General features: G+C 40.6%; 1 protein-coding gene across 6 annotated transcripts in view; it reads right to left on the bottom strand.

Annotated features, from left to right (window-relative positions):
• Positions 1-16,737, bottom strand: part of ARHGAP6 (Rho GTPase activating protein 6) — a 790,573-nt gene that overhangs the window by 401,294 nt on the left and 372,542 nt on the right. Inside the window, exon 1 of one of the 6 annotated variants that reach the window (XM_044937361.2) lies at positions 7,284-8,130. The exons of the other annotated variants lie outside the window; for them this stretch is intronic. Coding sequence (XP_044793296.1) covers positions 7,284-7,343 — 60 coding nt within the window. The 5' untranslated portion in view covers positions 7,344-8,130. Of the gene's footprint in view, positions 1-7,283; positions 8,131-16,737 lie in introns of those variants that run through there. 6 annotated transcript variants of the gene reach the window in all.

Below are 16,737 nucleotides of genomic sequence, written 5' to 3'. Positions count from 1 at the left end.
AAAACACTTTGAAAGAAAACCCAAGATTGGCATCTTAAATTCATGAGTAATGCTTATTACTCCTTGCCAGATATATGGCTCTTGGATAATGAGCTATTTGGAAGGCAAGAGTCCTTTAACAATGCTGTGCAGCAGCAAAATTAGAATAAAAGTGTAAAACACAGTATTTTAATATATGCATTGTTAGCATGCAAAGAGGATGGGAAATGAAGGATTACCTGGAAGTAACCATCACTCAGTTAGAAAGAGTAATAGTTGTCACATTTTACAAATCAAAATTTAGGGTGATAATATAATGGAATATTTAAAATCAAAGACATATGCTGACTGGTAATTATGCTCTACACTTGGCACTGTTCAGTAAAGATCCTCATGTGGCTATTCAAAATATTTTAAATGAAAATGAAATTAAATTTAAAATTCAGTTCCTCAGTCAGACGGGACACATGTGGCTAGTGGCTACCATATTGGACTGCGTAGATGCAAAACATATCTTTTACCACCCAGAGTTTTACTAGACCTGCTAAGTCACTTCAGTCGTGTCCGACTCTGTGCAACCCCATAGACGGCAGCCCACTAGGCTCCTCTGTCCCTGGGATTCTCCAGGCAAGAATACTGGAGTGGGTTGCCATTTCCTTCTCCAATGCATGAAAGTGAAAAGTGAAATTAAAGTCGCTCAGTCGTGCCTGACTCTTAGCGACCCCATGGACTGCAGCCTACCAGGCTCCTCTGTCCATGGGATTTTCCAGGCAAGAGTACTGGAGTAGGGTGGCATTGCCTTCTCCGAGGAATTCAAAGATTTTAAACAAAAGATGAAACAAACAGACTTGCTGGATAAAACTGAATATCTCAACTATCCATTACAAGTCATTTTCCAAGCACTCCAGGAAGTACAATCTTGTATGGGAATTTTCTAAGAACCCTAGAAACACCCTTCTCTTCCTGAGGTTGAATCACACACTCCAAAATGGTTTCCCTTCTAGTGGTCTTTTAAAATAGACAAATCCAGAGTTGTGCTAAATTGATTTTTCTGCTCGTAAGAGACACTTTTAGTTCCAAAGAAATGGTCATTTATTTTCAGTCCTCTACCAGCCACATCCGCACTGGAGGTAGAAGGCGGGGGTTGCCCTTGACCTAGGGTTTCACTGGAATTAGGCCAAAGTGTAAGCCGATGGAAAGATAAAGAAAAAAATAACAAACTTTCATCCATCCCTGAGAGTGGCTGACTGCCTGTAAGCGTTAGAAAATATGTACATTCTTTTCTATTTTGTGGTTCAAACCAACAGCGCAACATAGGATAAATGGGTACCTGCGTGCTTGAGAATACACACGCTGACAGACACACTTACATGTCCATGAAGTTTACCTCCAGTAAAAGGACATATGCTATTTGAACAAACTGAAATTTTAAATGAAACTTTTCTCCATTCCAATCATTTAGAGACTATATGGCTATTGTACTAATTATCATTATCAAGGCATATTATACTTCTTTCAATACAAAAATACAAGGGGAAAAGGTCAAGTTGCTCATTTTATTTACAAACAAAGTCAAGTTGACCACTTCCTCTCACAACTCAACACAAAAACACTGATTTTTCTCCCATTTCTGAAGTTTGCCCCTTAGAAATAAACACTTGCGGAAAAGACTGAGTTTAAGGCCAAGGCTTTAAAAAGAATACAAAATAGCAAGAAACTGTATTGATTTTTCTTAAAAGGGATTTGATTGCGGCTTAACATGGGGATCACAAGAGAAAAATGATTTCAACCAATTTCCTCCATTTCCAGAACATAGTGGCCTCTAGCTGTGTTTTACATTACCACATTGCTTTAATAAAACAGCCATCAGCCTGTGTTTGTTGTGAAATTCTTGTTAATTGGAATTTTTAGTTGTTGTTTTGTGATTTGCCTTGTAATTCCCTTTGCTCTCATTTGGTCTAGAGCCTTATCACTAGGGAGTCACTGGCTGAAATTTACTTATTTCAAAACACTTCCCTGCTGGGAAGAATTCATCCTGTATTCATCTGAAACACCTGATTCTTCTAGAAATAAATAACACTTGAGAAATAAGATGGGCTTCCCTGGTAGCTCGGACAGTAAAGAATCTGCCTATAATGCCGGAGATGCGAGTTCAATCCTTGGGTCAGGAAGATCCCCTGGAGAAGGGAATGGCTATCCATCTAGTCTTCATCTGAAACACCTGACTCTTCTAGAAATAGATAATGCTTGAGGAATAAGATGGGGCTGGGAGTGGTGAGGACAGAACAGGTTGGGGTGAGAGGAAAGAAATGGTCATTTAGGTCCCAAAATATCTCCCTCAATAAATCATGCCTGAATCACCCATCAAAAAAAAATCAAGATCAGTGAAGGCCCCTTACAAATAACAGGCCCTAGGGTCAACAAAAAATAGTTCAAGGTGCAGCATTTATTTTCTTTTTCTTAATCAAAAAATTTTACAACAATGTTAACTATCTCCCTCAGAACAGCCAGATCTTGTTTTCCTCTTCAAAGAATTTTCCATGCTTTGAATTTGTCTGTGGAATGTGGGGGTTCTGGGGTCACAATCGTGACCTTGGCCTATCTGCTGTGGAAACTTGGATGAGTTTCTTGTCTCTCTATGCCTCAATTTCTTCATCTATAAGTGGTACTAACATCCATCTCTGAGTCCTTTTATGTCAACACATTCTTCCACTCATATTCAGAAAGGGGGAGCCTTCTCCTGGATCTATAGACATACAAAGGGGACACTACACAGGTGGAAGCAGGGACTGATACAGAATTTGAAACTATGAAAGCTTTCTCTGCCAAAGGCTCCAAAGTTGAACACAACTGCCTCATGTCAATGTGCCATCTCTGACACAGAGCCAGCTGAACACCTCTCTCACGATGGCTATGCTCCATGGTCCCTGCCTTCTATCTGACACCCCCAGAGGCTGTTCTTCGCCACCTCTAAGGTCACTCTACAGGCAGCAGGAGAGTAAATCCACCAGGAGGGCAGTATGGGCTCACTGGCGGCCAGAGCATTAGAACTTCTCCCTCGGAATGTCTTCCTTTTACCTTCTTTGTAAGGCCTGGCCCCCGTATAGGGCGACTTCCAACTCTGAACACTTCCTTGTCACTCTGGCATTGGTCTCAGCTCAGCTAATTCCCCTCTAGGCATTTCTTTACCAAACTGTGTTTCTTTAGAGTGCGGGTACTCAACCAGGCAGCAGTGCTTTCTAGGGCATGTGTGGCAATGTCTGGAGGCACAATGTGGGGATGCAGATGGACCTGAAGTGGTACTATCAGTGTCTAGTAGGGAGAGACCAGGGATGCTGCTGACCATCCTCAGTGCACAAGACAGACCGCCCACGACAAAGAATGATCCAGCCTTGAATGTCAGCACTGCTCGTGTTGAGTAACCCTACTCTGGAAAAGAATACCAACATTGAGTCATGCTGTGTGTTCAAAACCTAACATACAGAAAGATTGAGACTCTGGACAAATGTCTGAGTCGGTATGCATTTTAAAAACATCACTGAGAAAGAAAACCCAAAAGCTCACATCTCAAAGTTAGCAAACTTGCTATAGGACCTCATACAAAAGGATTTTCACTTTCTGTATCAACTGCATCAGAAAACTCTAAACAGCTTGGGGAGTGACCAGGCTGTTAAAGAAAACGTGCAAGATGAAGAGATGGTCACTCTAGGATTAAATCAGCTGAGTTCTCTAAATCAAGGCAATTCTGCAGAAATTAGAATAGTGACTTGCTTCTTCTGAAGTTACATAAAAGTGGTTGTGTTAGCTGAGTAAGAAAGGAGGAGAAAAATAATCAGATCATTAGCCATTAGAATAAGCACTGAATTAGAGCTCATTTAGTTTGTTTGGGAAACATCTGGTTTTTAAATTTACTTGATTTTGGCAGAATAACGAGATAAGTAGTGTGTGCAAAGAGTGGGCAGGAATTTAAGATGCCTTAATTCTCATGATTTTCAGAACCATCACTCTCCCAATATTTGATGAGTAAAGTTTTGGGCACAAAATTATTACCAAAAACCTCTGACAACCATGGGAATATAAAGCAGTGTGATGTAAGTAAAGGAGACCTACTTTGATTGAGTGCAGACCTTGGGAAACCTACAATATTTGAGGGGCTCAAGACACAGAACATCTTATCTGTCCAAATATCAAACTCAAGACACTCTTTCAAATGTGATTAAGCCCCTCCCTCCTGGCCTCCATACACCACAAATCAGGAGAATGGCCATAAACGAGCTTCAGCTCAACGCCTCCTCATATGGAGACCTTTTCTTGTTGGTCCATACAGGCTGGAGTGCTCAGGCCTCGAGGTTTCCCAGGATATGTTGGGTGTGCCTCTATTTCAAGAAACTACTTGTTTCTACTTTGGTCTCTCTACTAACTGGTAAACTCCTTGAGGGAGATTTAGAAAAATATCTAGAGGCTGGTCGGTATGCTTAATATCTACTCAAGGAACTGTCATTTGCATTAAAAAGTTACCACACAGTCCTATAAAAGTAAAGCTAATAATAATAACATCAAACATTTACTGGGCTCTTGTTATAGTCTAGGCACTGTTCTAGGCACATGACATGTATTGGCTCCTTCAATTTTCACAAGCTTATAGAAGAAAACTTGTCTCTGTCCTCAGTTTATAGATGAGGAGGTATTCAAACATTCAACTTGAAAAAGAAATGAGGTATTTCTTAAAACACAAACCCTGTCCCATGTTTGATGAGTATCACTTAAAAGGTTAACTAATTTGTTATCTGCTTCTAGGATCCTAACTAAACCAATTTATATTGCTAACAGCAAATATAAATTGAACTGATCAGAGTCATAAAGCTTGTCTCCTCTTGCCACTTAATTTTTCCTGCCCATTTGACCTCCCAAGGATGTGATAAAGAGCTCATTGTAAAGAAAGCTACAGAACTCTCAATCCGACAACTCCTCTGCAGTTGTGGTGAACCATCACACATGGGGAGGAAAGCTCTGCAAATATGGGCAAGTATCCCCACTCCAGGGCATCACTGCCATGGCAACCAGGAGAGAGTTGTCCATCCCAGCTGTGAGTGTGAACCTGAGCATGAACGGCCCTCACCCTTTCCTTGGCTCCAAAAGGTGGGTTGAAAACAAACACAAGTCCAGACCTTATGGGAACAGCTAGGTGCTGTCTTTCATTTATTCGTTCAGAGAAAGCTACAGTGGGAACTAAGGACATCCAGAAAATTCAGGCCTTGACCCTACATTATCTTGCTTCTCAGGAGGCACACTGAACCAACACATATGGAAAGGCCATTTCAAGTGGCATTTTAAAGTTCACTGAGAATGGTCAGAACAGGGAGGTTGCTGACATATTCTTCCCAGGACATTAACTCAGAACTAATTGGCTGGCATACTTTCTCTACCCGGCACTTGATGTCCAGATTAAAATACACGAAAAGGTTCAGTATCTCAACAGCCTCCTGCATTGAAGCCTCCACAAGTCCTAGCTATCAAGGTGGCACTCCCAACTGGCTCCCCCACAGGGTGCTAACTAGAGAAGGAAACGTTTGTGAATTTGCACAGTGACATGCAGAAACAAACTCAGGCTCAGAAGGAAGATTCACAAAATCCAATGTTCTCCCTGTCATGAGGAACTTGGGCTCAACCTGGTTTCCACAAATACTCTGTTCTTAATCTGGAAATAGCCACAAGTGATCAACTGCAAAAATTTTTTTTTTAATAGAAAAAACAGTGATGGATTTTTAACTGTATTTACTGAACATTGCTTAAATGCACAATTCCTATCAGTAGGATTTTCGAAGAGAGTTGGAAAACAAAAGGGGATTTACTGCCTTTGTGGCTCATTTTCCCACAGGTAGAAAAAACTGTGTCGGACGAACAGTGTTAGGTAGCTTGGAACCTGCAGTCACTGCAGCTTGAGTTGATTTTGGTTATAGCTGTTAATACTGTAAATAACCAGAGTTGCAGTATTTAAGTCTTTGCCCTTCTTTCAAAATGGATCATTCAACAGATTGTAAACGACAGTGACTTAAGACAAATAAATTTTCTCCAAAAGTAATTTGGTTTTTAACAAATGAAATAATTTTCATATATTTACAATACTTTTAACAATATATAGATAGTGACAATGTGCGCACGATAGAGAGGAAGAACTCCACATATGAATTGAAGTAGATGGTCATGTAGTTTAAGGTAAGAGATGGCTGATCTGTAGGAAGGCCTGTGGCTTCACCTTCTTGGTGTTAAAAACATTCATCAAATAAGCTAATGTTTAATATGATGCCCTCTGTTCCTTTAGGAAGGATTCAAAGAAACCTTTACTTGTAGCTATATAAAACCAGCAAGTATCTAAGCTCTGTGAACACCTTTGGAATATTCTAAATTTTAGGTCTTTCTATGAAATCATAAAAAGCTGGACCCACACAAAACAAGGTTTGTACCAGAGGTTGCAAGCAGCAAAACCAAGGCTTTCTGCTTTTCTCTATCAGTTATCTGTCTTTGCTGCATGGAAGAGTCAGACCACATTTTGAGGTTTCACATCAGTATCCATTCTGCTTGTAAATGTCATAGAATCTTCATCCTCCATTGTACTGAGGGGAAGGGCAAGATTTGCCCTTTTCCCGAATTTTCATCATTATATGGGATCCAATGATCCAGACCCAAAGAGAAGCTCAAAAGCAAAGGTACTTAGTCTCAGTTCTACCACGGACTAGCCAGGTGACACTGCCATCGTCATATCCGCTCCTACATTCAGTTTCTCTGTTTCAGAAAAATATTGCAATCAAAGGCCACTAAGATGCATGCAACACTAAAAATATAAGCCAATGTGCATTGCTAAAGTCAAATTGCATCCATTTTTAAATACTGAAAAAACAGCCAAAAGGAAAGGTGCTGAAGAAATGGCAGATCCTTACTGAGATTTGCTTTACGTGTTCAATAAAAATATGAGTGTCTTGGCAATGATATGTAGCATTCCCGTCAGCCTGGCTTGAAGGCTCTGAACCTTCTCCTAAAGCAATAGGCAGAGACATCTGAAGTGTCATTTGAACCATCTGAACTTCGAAGCTGAAAGAGACTCAGGTGCTGGCACCAGCTGAGTCAATCCCTCCAAAGTGGCTGCTGCTCTCATCCTTTCCTGCTTGTGTCTACCTTCCCCGTTGCAGCTCCAGGACTATTACCTCATGAAGCCATCCACGATCTTATTGGCTTGGGTCCTGCTGCACTTCAGGCAGGAGGCACAAACACACAGAGCCTGAAATGTACACACTGTATCTTCTTACCTCTACAGGGTCCTTACACCTCAGCAGCAGCAGCAGCTCCAAGCAGAACTGACCTCCCATCCTCCCCACGCAGAGCCCCTGGTCAGTGTGGGAACAGAGAAGGAGGCTGGAGACGGGGATACTGCTTGGGGAGCTGAAGGAGCCGGGCAGGCAGGCTCCCCAGCTGGAATGCGTAGCTAGAGGCCCTGGGAGGGAGAAGGCCTGGGGTCACTGTGATCCTCTGAGTCAGACACCCTGGGGAACTCTCAGCTCTGAAAGGCCTCCTTTGGCACACGAGGCGGAAAGGCACAGAGAACTTACTAGGGGGAAAGTTCTGAAAGTTATAAATCCGAGGTAAATGGTTACATGGGTGTATACCAGTTTAAAGTAAATGGTAGAGGTGCAATATGAATGCTGGAGGGGGCACATCATTTACATGATATGCTAATTCATATATCTGATAAGGGACTTGGACCCAAAATATATAAAGAAATCTTACAGCTCAATCATAAATAAACAAATAACCCAACTTTTAAATGGGCAAAGACTCTTAATAGACATTTCTCTGAAGGAAATATACAAATGACCAATAAGGATATGAAAAGAAAGATGCTTGACAGCTTTAGCCATCAGGGCAATACAAATCAAAATCATGATGAGATACTCCATTACACCCACTCAGATGGATACAAAGAACTGTTGGCAAGGATGTGGAGAAATTGGAGCTCTCATACGATGCTGGTCTGAATGTAAATTCTCTGGAAAACAGTTTTCAGTTTCTCAAAATGTTAAATGTGAAGTTCTCAAATGACCCAACAATTCCACTCCTCACTATATGCCCAAGAGAAATGAAAATATTTATCCACACAAAAACTTGTACACAAAATGGTTCACAGCAGCATTACTTACAATAGCCAAAAAATTAAAACAACCCAAACATCCATCAACCAATGAATATGTAAACAAAATGTGACATACCTATACAATGGAATTACTCAGCCATAAAAAGGAAAGAAGAACTGATACATGCTACAGTGTGGATGAATCTTGAAAACATTACAGTGAATGAAAGAAGCTAGACACAAAAGATGACATATTGTATGATTCCAGTTCTATGTTGCTGCTGCTGCTGCTGCTGCTGCTAAGTCGCTTCAGTCGTGTCTGACTCTGTGCGACCCCATAGACAGCAGCCCACATGCCCAGAATAGGCAAATCTATAGAGTGGCAAAAGATTAGTGGTTGCCAGGGGCTGAGGCAGACGGGGAGACTAGGGGGAGCAATGACTAAGAGGCACAGGGTTTCTTTTGGGGCTGATGAAAGTTTTGAAATTGATGGCAGTAGTTGTTGCAAAACTCTGACTACACTGTTAAATTATACCCGTTACATGAGTGAATTGTAAGGTATGTGAATTAAACCTCAATAAAGCTGTTTCATTAAAAAATGGAGTGTTAGCTCTTGCTTATTCCCATGCCACAACACTTCCCCAATTACACTGGGCTCCTCTGAGATCACCGTGACTCTGGCAAGTTCACCTATGTGGCTTGCCAGGGGCCATGGTGAGACAGGGCTTCTGTCAAGCATAAGCTGTGACTCCTGGCCCCTGGCAAGTCAGGACCCTTCTCCTCAGCTTCCTTTCTAGGGCACTTCTGCTAAGACTTCTGCTCCAGCTTCATGGTTTGGCCCCTTTCCGCCCTGACTCCTTCATTCCCTGGTGGTGACTCCCTTCCCAGCACACCCATGGTTTCCATTGGTGAAAGTCCTTCCAAACTCACACTTGCTCCGGTATCACATGGAGCCACCCTCTCCAAATACATGAGGCATGACTTAAGCACAGTGGCCCCTGACAGCACAGTCACTTTTTCATAGTTGAAATTCAGTAGTTAATCATTACTCTTCACCTTGTTTTTTTCTTTTTTTTTTACATTTTTTTAAAATTTTATTTTATTTTTAAACTTTACAAAATTGTATTAGTTTTGCCAAATATCAAAATGAATCCTCCACAGGTATACATGTGTTCCCCATCCTGAACCCTCCTCCCTCCTCCCTCCCCATACCATCCCTCTGGGTCGTCCCAGTGCACCAGCCCCAAGCATCCAGCATCGTGCATCGAACCTGGACTGGCAACTCGTTTCATACATGATATTTTACATGTTTCAATGCCATTCTCCCAAATCTTCCCACCCTCTCCCTCTCCCACAGAGTCCATAAGACTGTTCTATACATCAGTGTCTCTTTTGCTGTCTCGTACGCAGGGTTATTGTTACCATCTTTCTAAATTCCATATATATGCGTTAGTATACTGTATTGGTGTTTTTCTTTCTGGCTTACTTCACTCTGTATAATAGGCTCCAGTTTCATCCGCCTCATTAGAACTGATTCAAATGTATTCTTTTTAATGGCTGAGAAATACTCCATTGTGTATATGTACCACTGCTTTCTTATCCATTTGTCTGCTGATGGACATCTAGGTTGCTTCCATGTCCTGGCTATTATAAACAGTGCTGCGATGAACATTGGGGTACACGTGTCTCTTTCCCTTCTGGTTTCCTCAGTGTGTATGCCCAGCAGTGGGATTGCTGGATCATAAGGCAAGTCTATTTCCAGTTTTTTAAGGAATCTCCACACTGTTCTCCATAGTGGCTGTACTAGTTTGCATTCCCACCAACAGTGTAAGAGGGTTCCCTTTTCTCCACACCCTCTCCAGCATTTATTACTTGTAGACTTTTGGATCGCAGCCATTCTGACTGGTGTGAAATGGTACCTCATAGTGGTTTTGATTTGCATTTCTCTGATAATGAGTGATGTTGAACATCTTTTCATGTGTTTGTTAGCCATCTGTGTGTCTTCTTTGGAGAAATGTCTATTTAGTTCTTTGGCCCATTTTTTGATTGGGTCATTTATTTTTCTGGAGTTGAGCTGTAGGAGTTGCTTGTATATTCTCGAGATTAGTTGTTTGTCAGTTGCTTCATTTGCTATTATTTTCTCCCATTCTGAAGGCTGTCTTTTCACCTTGCTAATAGTTTCCTTTGATGTGCAGAAGCTTTTAAGGTTAATTAGGTCCCATTTGTTTATTTTTGCTTTTATTTCCAATATTCTGGGAGGTGGATCATAGAGGATCCTGCTGTGATGTATGTCAGAGAGTGTTTTGCCTGTGTTCTCCTCTAGGAGTTTTATAGTTTCTGGTCTTACGTTTAGATCTTTAATCCATTTTGAGTTTATTTTTGTGTATGGTGTTAGAAAGTGTTCTAGTTTCATTCTTTTACAAGTGGTTGACCAGATTTCCCAGCACCACTTGTTAAAGAGATTGTCTTTAATCCATTGTATATTCTTGCCTCCTTTGTCAAAGATAAGGTGTCCATATGTGCATGGATTTATCTCTGGGCTTTCCACCTTGTTTTTTTCTTGAAGAAAAATGAGCTATTTTTTTTTTTTGAGCATTAAAAAAAATAAGAGTATTGCCTCTACAAGCTCTTGTGCATTTTTACAATTATAAGTAAAAATGAAATTATCAGGATGCCAATGAGCCTCAGCAAGCAATTCAATGAAGAGAAAATCACAATGTTCACTGGGTTAAAGAGATTCAACATTCTTATATAATTTTATCATTCACAAAGAGAACTACATTAGAGTTACTGACATTTTTATTAATGATACTCATTATTATTGTTATTTGTTTATTTCCATAGCCTTTATCTTTCCAAACTATTCTTGGGCACAATATGCCAGTGCCCAAGAACATCATTTTCTTCCTGATAACTAGTTATACCCTGTCCCCTGCTCAAGATTTTGTTTGAATCAGAGCATTCTGATATTAGGACAAAAGTCTTAAGAGAAAGGTTCACAAGAGGCTGCAATTAACAATCATGCATAGTGTTTGGGATTTATCACATTTTGGACCATTGTGTAATTTTTGCCTATTTGGATTTGTTGGAAATTTTTCAACCTTTAAAAGTCCTTAAAACTATTCATTTTTATGTAAATCAAAACTGCCATGAAGTCCCACTTCACATGGGTCAGAACGGCCATCATCAAAAAAAGTACAAATGCTAAATGCTGGAGAGGGTGTGGAGAAAAGGGAACCTTCCTATACAGCTGGTGGGAATGTAAGTTGGTGCAGCCACTATGGAGAACAGTATGGAGGTTCCTCAAAAAACTAAAAATAGAGATGCATGTGATCCTGCAGTCCCACCCTTGGGCATGTATCCGGAGAAAACAATAATTTGAAAAGATGCATACACCCCAATGTTCACTGCAGCACTTTTCACAATATCCAAGACACAGAAACAAGCTAAATGTCCATCGACAGATGAATGGGTAAATAAGATGTGGTGTATATATATAATGGAATACCACCAGACATAAAAAATAATGAAATAATGCCATTTGCAGCAACATGGATGGACCTAGAGATTGTCATACTAAGTGAAATAAATCAGAAAGAGAAAGATAAATAACATATGCTATCAGGTACAGGTGGAATCTAAAATATAACACAAATGAAGTTAACTTTGAAATGGACTCACAGACATAGAGAACAGACCTGTAGTTGCCAACAAGGAGGGATGGATTGGGAGTTTGGGGTTAGTGAATGCAAGATAATAACAAGGTCCTACTGTAGAGCACAGGGAACTATACTCAGTATTGTGTCATAAATCATAATGGAAAGGAATATGAAAAAGAATATATATATATATATATGTATAACTGAGTCACTTTGCTCTAAAGCAGAAATTAAGCTCATTGCAAATCAGCTATACTTCAGCAAAATAAATGTTTTAAAAAATTATTCATTTTTATAAGTTGGTACCACTGCCCTCTGAAGAACATCGGTAGAGAAGGCTTTCCCATCTGAGGATAAGCAAGGTTGCAAATGAATGTTCACAATAGACCCAGTCTGTGTTCATTCTGTGCCAAAATGTTCATACAGGCTTTTTCTCAAACGCATTTGAGTGCTGTGGGTAATAGATGTCATATAATAAAACTCAGAGTCACATGCTATGTTACTTTTTAAGGAAAAAAAAGTGGGGGGGTGATCAAAGGGTTTAACAATTTTATTCACTGGCTGATATTCAGCGACTCTGAAAATTTGGCCACTGCTCAGGTTTGTGAATTTCTATGGAAAACAAACTGTGTTTGGCAAGCTTGATGAAATATGAAGCTGATAAAAAAATGTTTCATGCTTTCTCAAGACCTTATGCCACTAACTGTGTGGGATTGGAAAAACTGTTCAAATGTCAATTTAAATGTCACTTTAAACACTGTAAATAAATGATTTTCTATACCCATATGAATTAATATAATTCTGTTGATTTCAGACCATAACTTGAACTGAAGTTTCTTTGAGTTTTAACTAGGAAATGTTTCATGGAGAACATGAACTTCAGAGTAGACAAGTTGAGCTCAGTTGAGTTCTATTCAGAATCAGAAATGTTCATGCAATGCATTATTTTACACTGTGGAGAATTGACTGAAAACTCAATTGACACAAAGGTTGTTAGGAAGCAGGTCCTGAACTCAAAAAGAAAGGAGTAGGCCAAAAGAAATAAAACATTATTGGAACAGTTCAAATCATTATGTAAAAGAACACTGTGATGAATTCCGTTGCAGAGTTCATGACTCGTGAACATTATCTCCAAACCAGTCATCTCTGAGTTTTATAGAGTCGACTATCCAACTGCCTTCTTGACCCTTCCATCTGGTATCTCAGGGTCATCTCAAACTTCACTTATCCAATGCTGAACTCTTGACTTTCCTTTCTGGCAAATGTCTTTGTGCCTAAGCCTCCCACGTCTTAAGAGGTGTTTGTAAAGCATTTATCTCAGTGCCTGGCATGCAGATCTGCTCAATAAAGGTTGATGAGGATGATATTGATGATGATTGATAGTGATGAAGATGATTTTTATGCATCCAATTAGTTGAGCCAGAAACCAAATGGTTTTTCTTAATTCTTTTCTTCACTTCATGCCTCACATTTCATCTATTCCCAGTTTCTGTCAAGTCTGCCTTCAAAAAAAAAATTCAGGAAACCAAACCCTCTTCTCCAACTCTGCTGTCATCATCCCACCTCCAGCCTCCATCATATTTCTCTTGAACAGCCTTCTAGCCAACCTAACCATGTCCACTCTTCCCCTTGCCCTTGTTTCTTCTTCCCAGAGGGGAAACCAGAATGATTTTCTTAAACACAAACCTTCATTACCAAAACACATATGTTGCTTGGGTCTGGAAGATTCCTTGGAGGAGGGCATGGCAACCCACTCCAGTGTTCTCATCTGGAGAATCCCATGCACAGGAGAGCCTGGCGGGCTATAGTCCATGGGGTCACAAAGAGCTGGACACGATTGAAATGACTTAGCATGCACCATATGGTGCTTATCATGTATTTATGAAATATGTTAAACATCCTTATGAAGTAGATACTATTATTACTTCCATTTTACAGGTAAGGGATTGAGTAAGGAGGGCAAAGCCACAATTCACACTCAATCAGTCTGAGTCCAGAGCTGGGCTACACAAAATACCATTCCATACCCAAGCTTTAAAAAAATAACAAACAAGCAAGCAAAGACTGTCAGTCTGCTTAACTTAGAATACAGTCCATCTGCAAAGGAGTGCCCTGAGCAAAATGGTCTGGACTGGCTTCCTCAGCCACCCCATCATTCCTCTGTCTTTCCTCCTGTTGCCCTGACACTCATAAACAAGATGAGCTGGGTACTGCACAGGGGTTTCTCTTCATGCTGTTCCTGTGCCTGAACTGTTCTTCCTAGGAATTTTCATAGGCCTGCCTCCTCATTCTTGATTCTTTAATCCCACTCCCTTGCTAAAGGCTTCTCTGACCTTCTCAATCTGAAATCAATGTTCCCTGGTTTCTTGATCTCAACATTCCGTTGATTTTCTTCTCAGCACTTATCTTAGCTGTAATTGTTTTCATATGCTTGTCCATTTGTCTATTGACTGTCTCTCCCATTGGTCTGGAGGCTTCACAAGGATAATATTGTTCATGACTGTATTTCTGCCACTGAGCATATTGCCCTGCACATAGTGGGTGCTGAGAAATTTGATAAAAGATTGGATGAAGACAAGAAGGCTTTGGTAATATGAAATATCCACTTAAACCACTGGTTCTCCAAGTGTGACTGGAATCACCTAGGGATGCTTTTTTTTAAATCAAAGTAGAGCCCCAGGACTGTTATTTTAAGCACTTACTTTTGAGGCCTATCACAGTCTTGTAGAGAATTTTTATAATTTTGACTTTGACATGATTTGGCAATGAGTAACTCATAGCGGAGAAGGCAATGGCAGCCCACTCCAGTACTCTAGCCTGGAAAATCCCATGGACGGAGGGGCCTGGTGGGCTGCAGTCCATGGGGTCACTAGGAGTCGGACACGACTGAGCGACTTCACTTTCAGTTTTCACTTTCATGCACTGGAGAAGGAAATGGCAACCCACTCCAGTGTTCTTGCCTGGAGAGTCCCAGGGACGGAGGAGTCTGGTAGGCTGCCATCTATGGGGTCGCACAGAGTCGGACACGACTGAAGCGACTTAGCAGCAACAACTCATAGAATTCTTGTTTGGCTGTTATTTTTAAGTGATCAATGTGTGTTTTCAGGAATACTTGCTAGGAGAGAAAAATGTACATTATAAATCACTTTATATCACTATATATATCACTATATATATGTATATATCTATCTATCTATATATATATATACTATATATATATATATCACTATATATCACTTTTACATGTGATAAGATTGTTAAAAATACTGACAATGAAATTGCCATACTATGCTTTTAGGTAAGAATTACATTATTACCTTGGGAGCCAATAATTTCCATTTCAAGCTTGTAGACGTTTGTGGGGGCTCCTGGAGATCTTGTGGTTTCTAGGCCCCATAATCAGATGATGGTGTGTAATGGACAAAATGGACCAGCTGGAGTCAGCCCTGAATCAACCACAACAGGACTCCTGCCCAGGAATCTGCATTTTAAGAAATTTTTCAGGAAATTCCTACACAAATAAAATTTGAAAGCTATTCTTTTCTCTTTGTCTAGACTTATGTGTATTGTTTTAGAAAAATATGCAACAGAAAGCAGGGTCCCCTCTCTAAATCTGTGGTTCAATTCTGAGAAATCCAAGATAATGTTTCACATAAAGGAAAAACATACACTACTAATTAATGTTAAGCTCATTATGTGTCCAGAAATGCAGATTATCAATAATTTTTTCAGGAAAATGAATCATCTTTGTTAAATATCTTTTGTGAGCCTATAGGTCCACAGGGGATGAAAGGGCCTGGCATTTCTCACCTGGAGGGGAAGGATGAATCATTTGGCCAGGCTATGTTTTAGGCTATAAGTGGATAGTGTTAAGAAAATTAAAATTGTAAGCAGGAGGGCTTCCCTGGTGGTCCAGCAGTTAAGAGTCCACCTTGCCAATGCAGGGGGCATGGGTTCAGTTCCTGGACTGGGAAGATTCCACATGCTGCAGGGCAACTAAGCCCAGTGTGCCACAGCTACTGAGCCCCCACACCTACACCCCATGCTGGAGATGCTGGAGATGAGTTCCTGCCTGGTCCACCGTGACCTTCTTCTCTTCACATGGCCCTTCCCTGCTCAAAATCCTTCCACTGTTCTTCAGTCAACTGAGATCTTTCAGCACAAGACCCTAGGCTTTCCATGACCTGACCCTAATCCAGTCTTCCGAATCCTTCTCTTGCCCTTCCTCCCAGCAAACCCTGCACTCTGGCTCAACAGAACTGTTCACTCTCCTACTTTTCAGATCCTGTCTTTGCTTTTGTCATTTGCCTTCTCCAGGGTTCCCTTGACCCTCATATTTCCCATTAAATATCCCATCTGTTATTACTCCCTAATTTATGTAGCCAAGCAGGACCTTTCTTCCTGAATTCCCTGACTTCTTCAACTTCTTCCCAACCTCCCTCTCTATGGTTTTCCCTAGCTAAGTCGATCTAATTTCATCCCTCCAGTGACTTAGGCCAAAACCTTGTCTTCCTATCACCTCTGACTCCATATCGTACCCCACAGCCAATCCATTAGTGAATCTCACTGTCACTATATTCAAAACATGGCAGAATCTGACCTTTTCTCATCGTTTCCACTGTTCCACTCTGGTCCAAGCTAAAATCATCTCTCACCTCGATTAATAATAAAAATTTCGAAATGACTCAGCATAGAAAGTGGTTCTGCAAACCCTCCCTAAAATACTCATTTCTCATTCCTCCTCACTGAAGATAATTTTCCCTGAGAAAGTCTTCAGATTGTTAGTGAGTCACTTCCAGTCTTATCTTTTTCTAGAAAGGTATTGATGCAGATGACCCAGAAAAAAAATAGGGGTGCAGAAGAGCTCTCCCATATCCCACAGTGGGGACTTGGATTGCTACAGAGAGTGGTTATTCTTTGGCAGTTCACAGGATTCTTAACGAGACCTGAATTGCCCTTTTTTGCTCAGAACAA

This window comes from Bubalus bubalis, chromosome X (genome assembly GCF_019923935.1).
Source record: "Bubalus bubalis isolate 160015118507 breed Murrah chromosome X, NDDB_SH_1, whole genome shotgun sequence".
Taxonomy (NCBI): Eukaryota; Metazoa; Chordata; class Mammalia; order Artiodactyla; family Bovidae; genus Bubalus; species Bubalus bubalis.
Note: the sequence above shows the minus strand (reverse complement) of the source record. Positions and strands in the feature narration are given on the sequence as shown.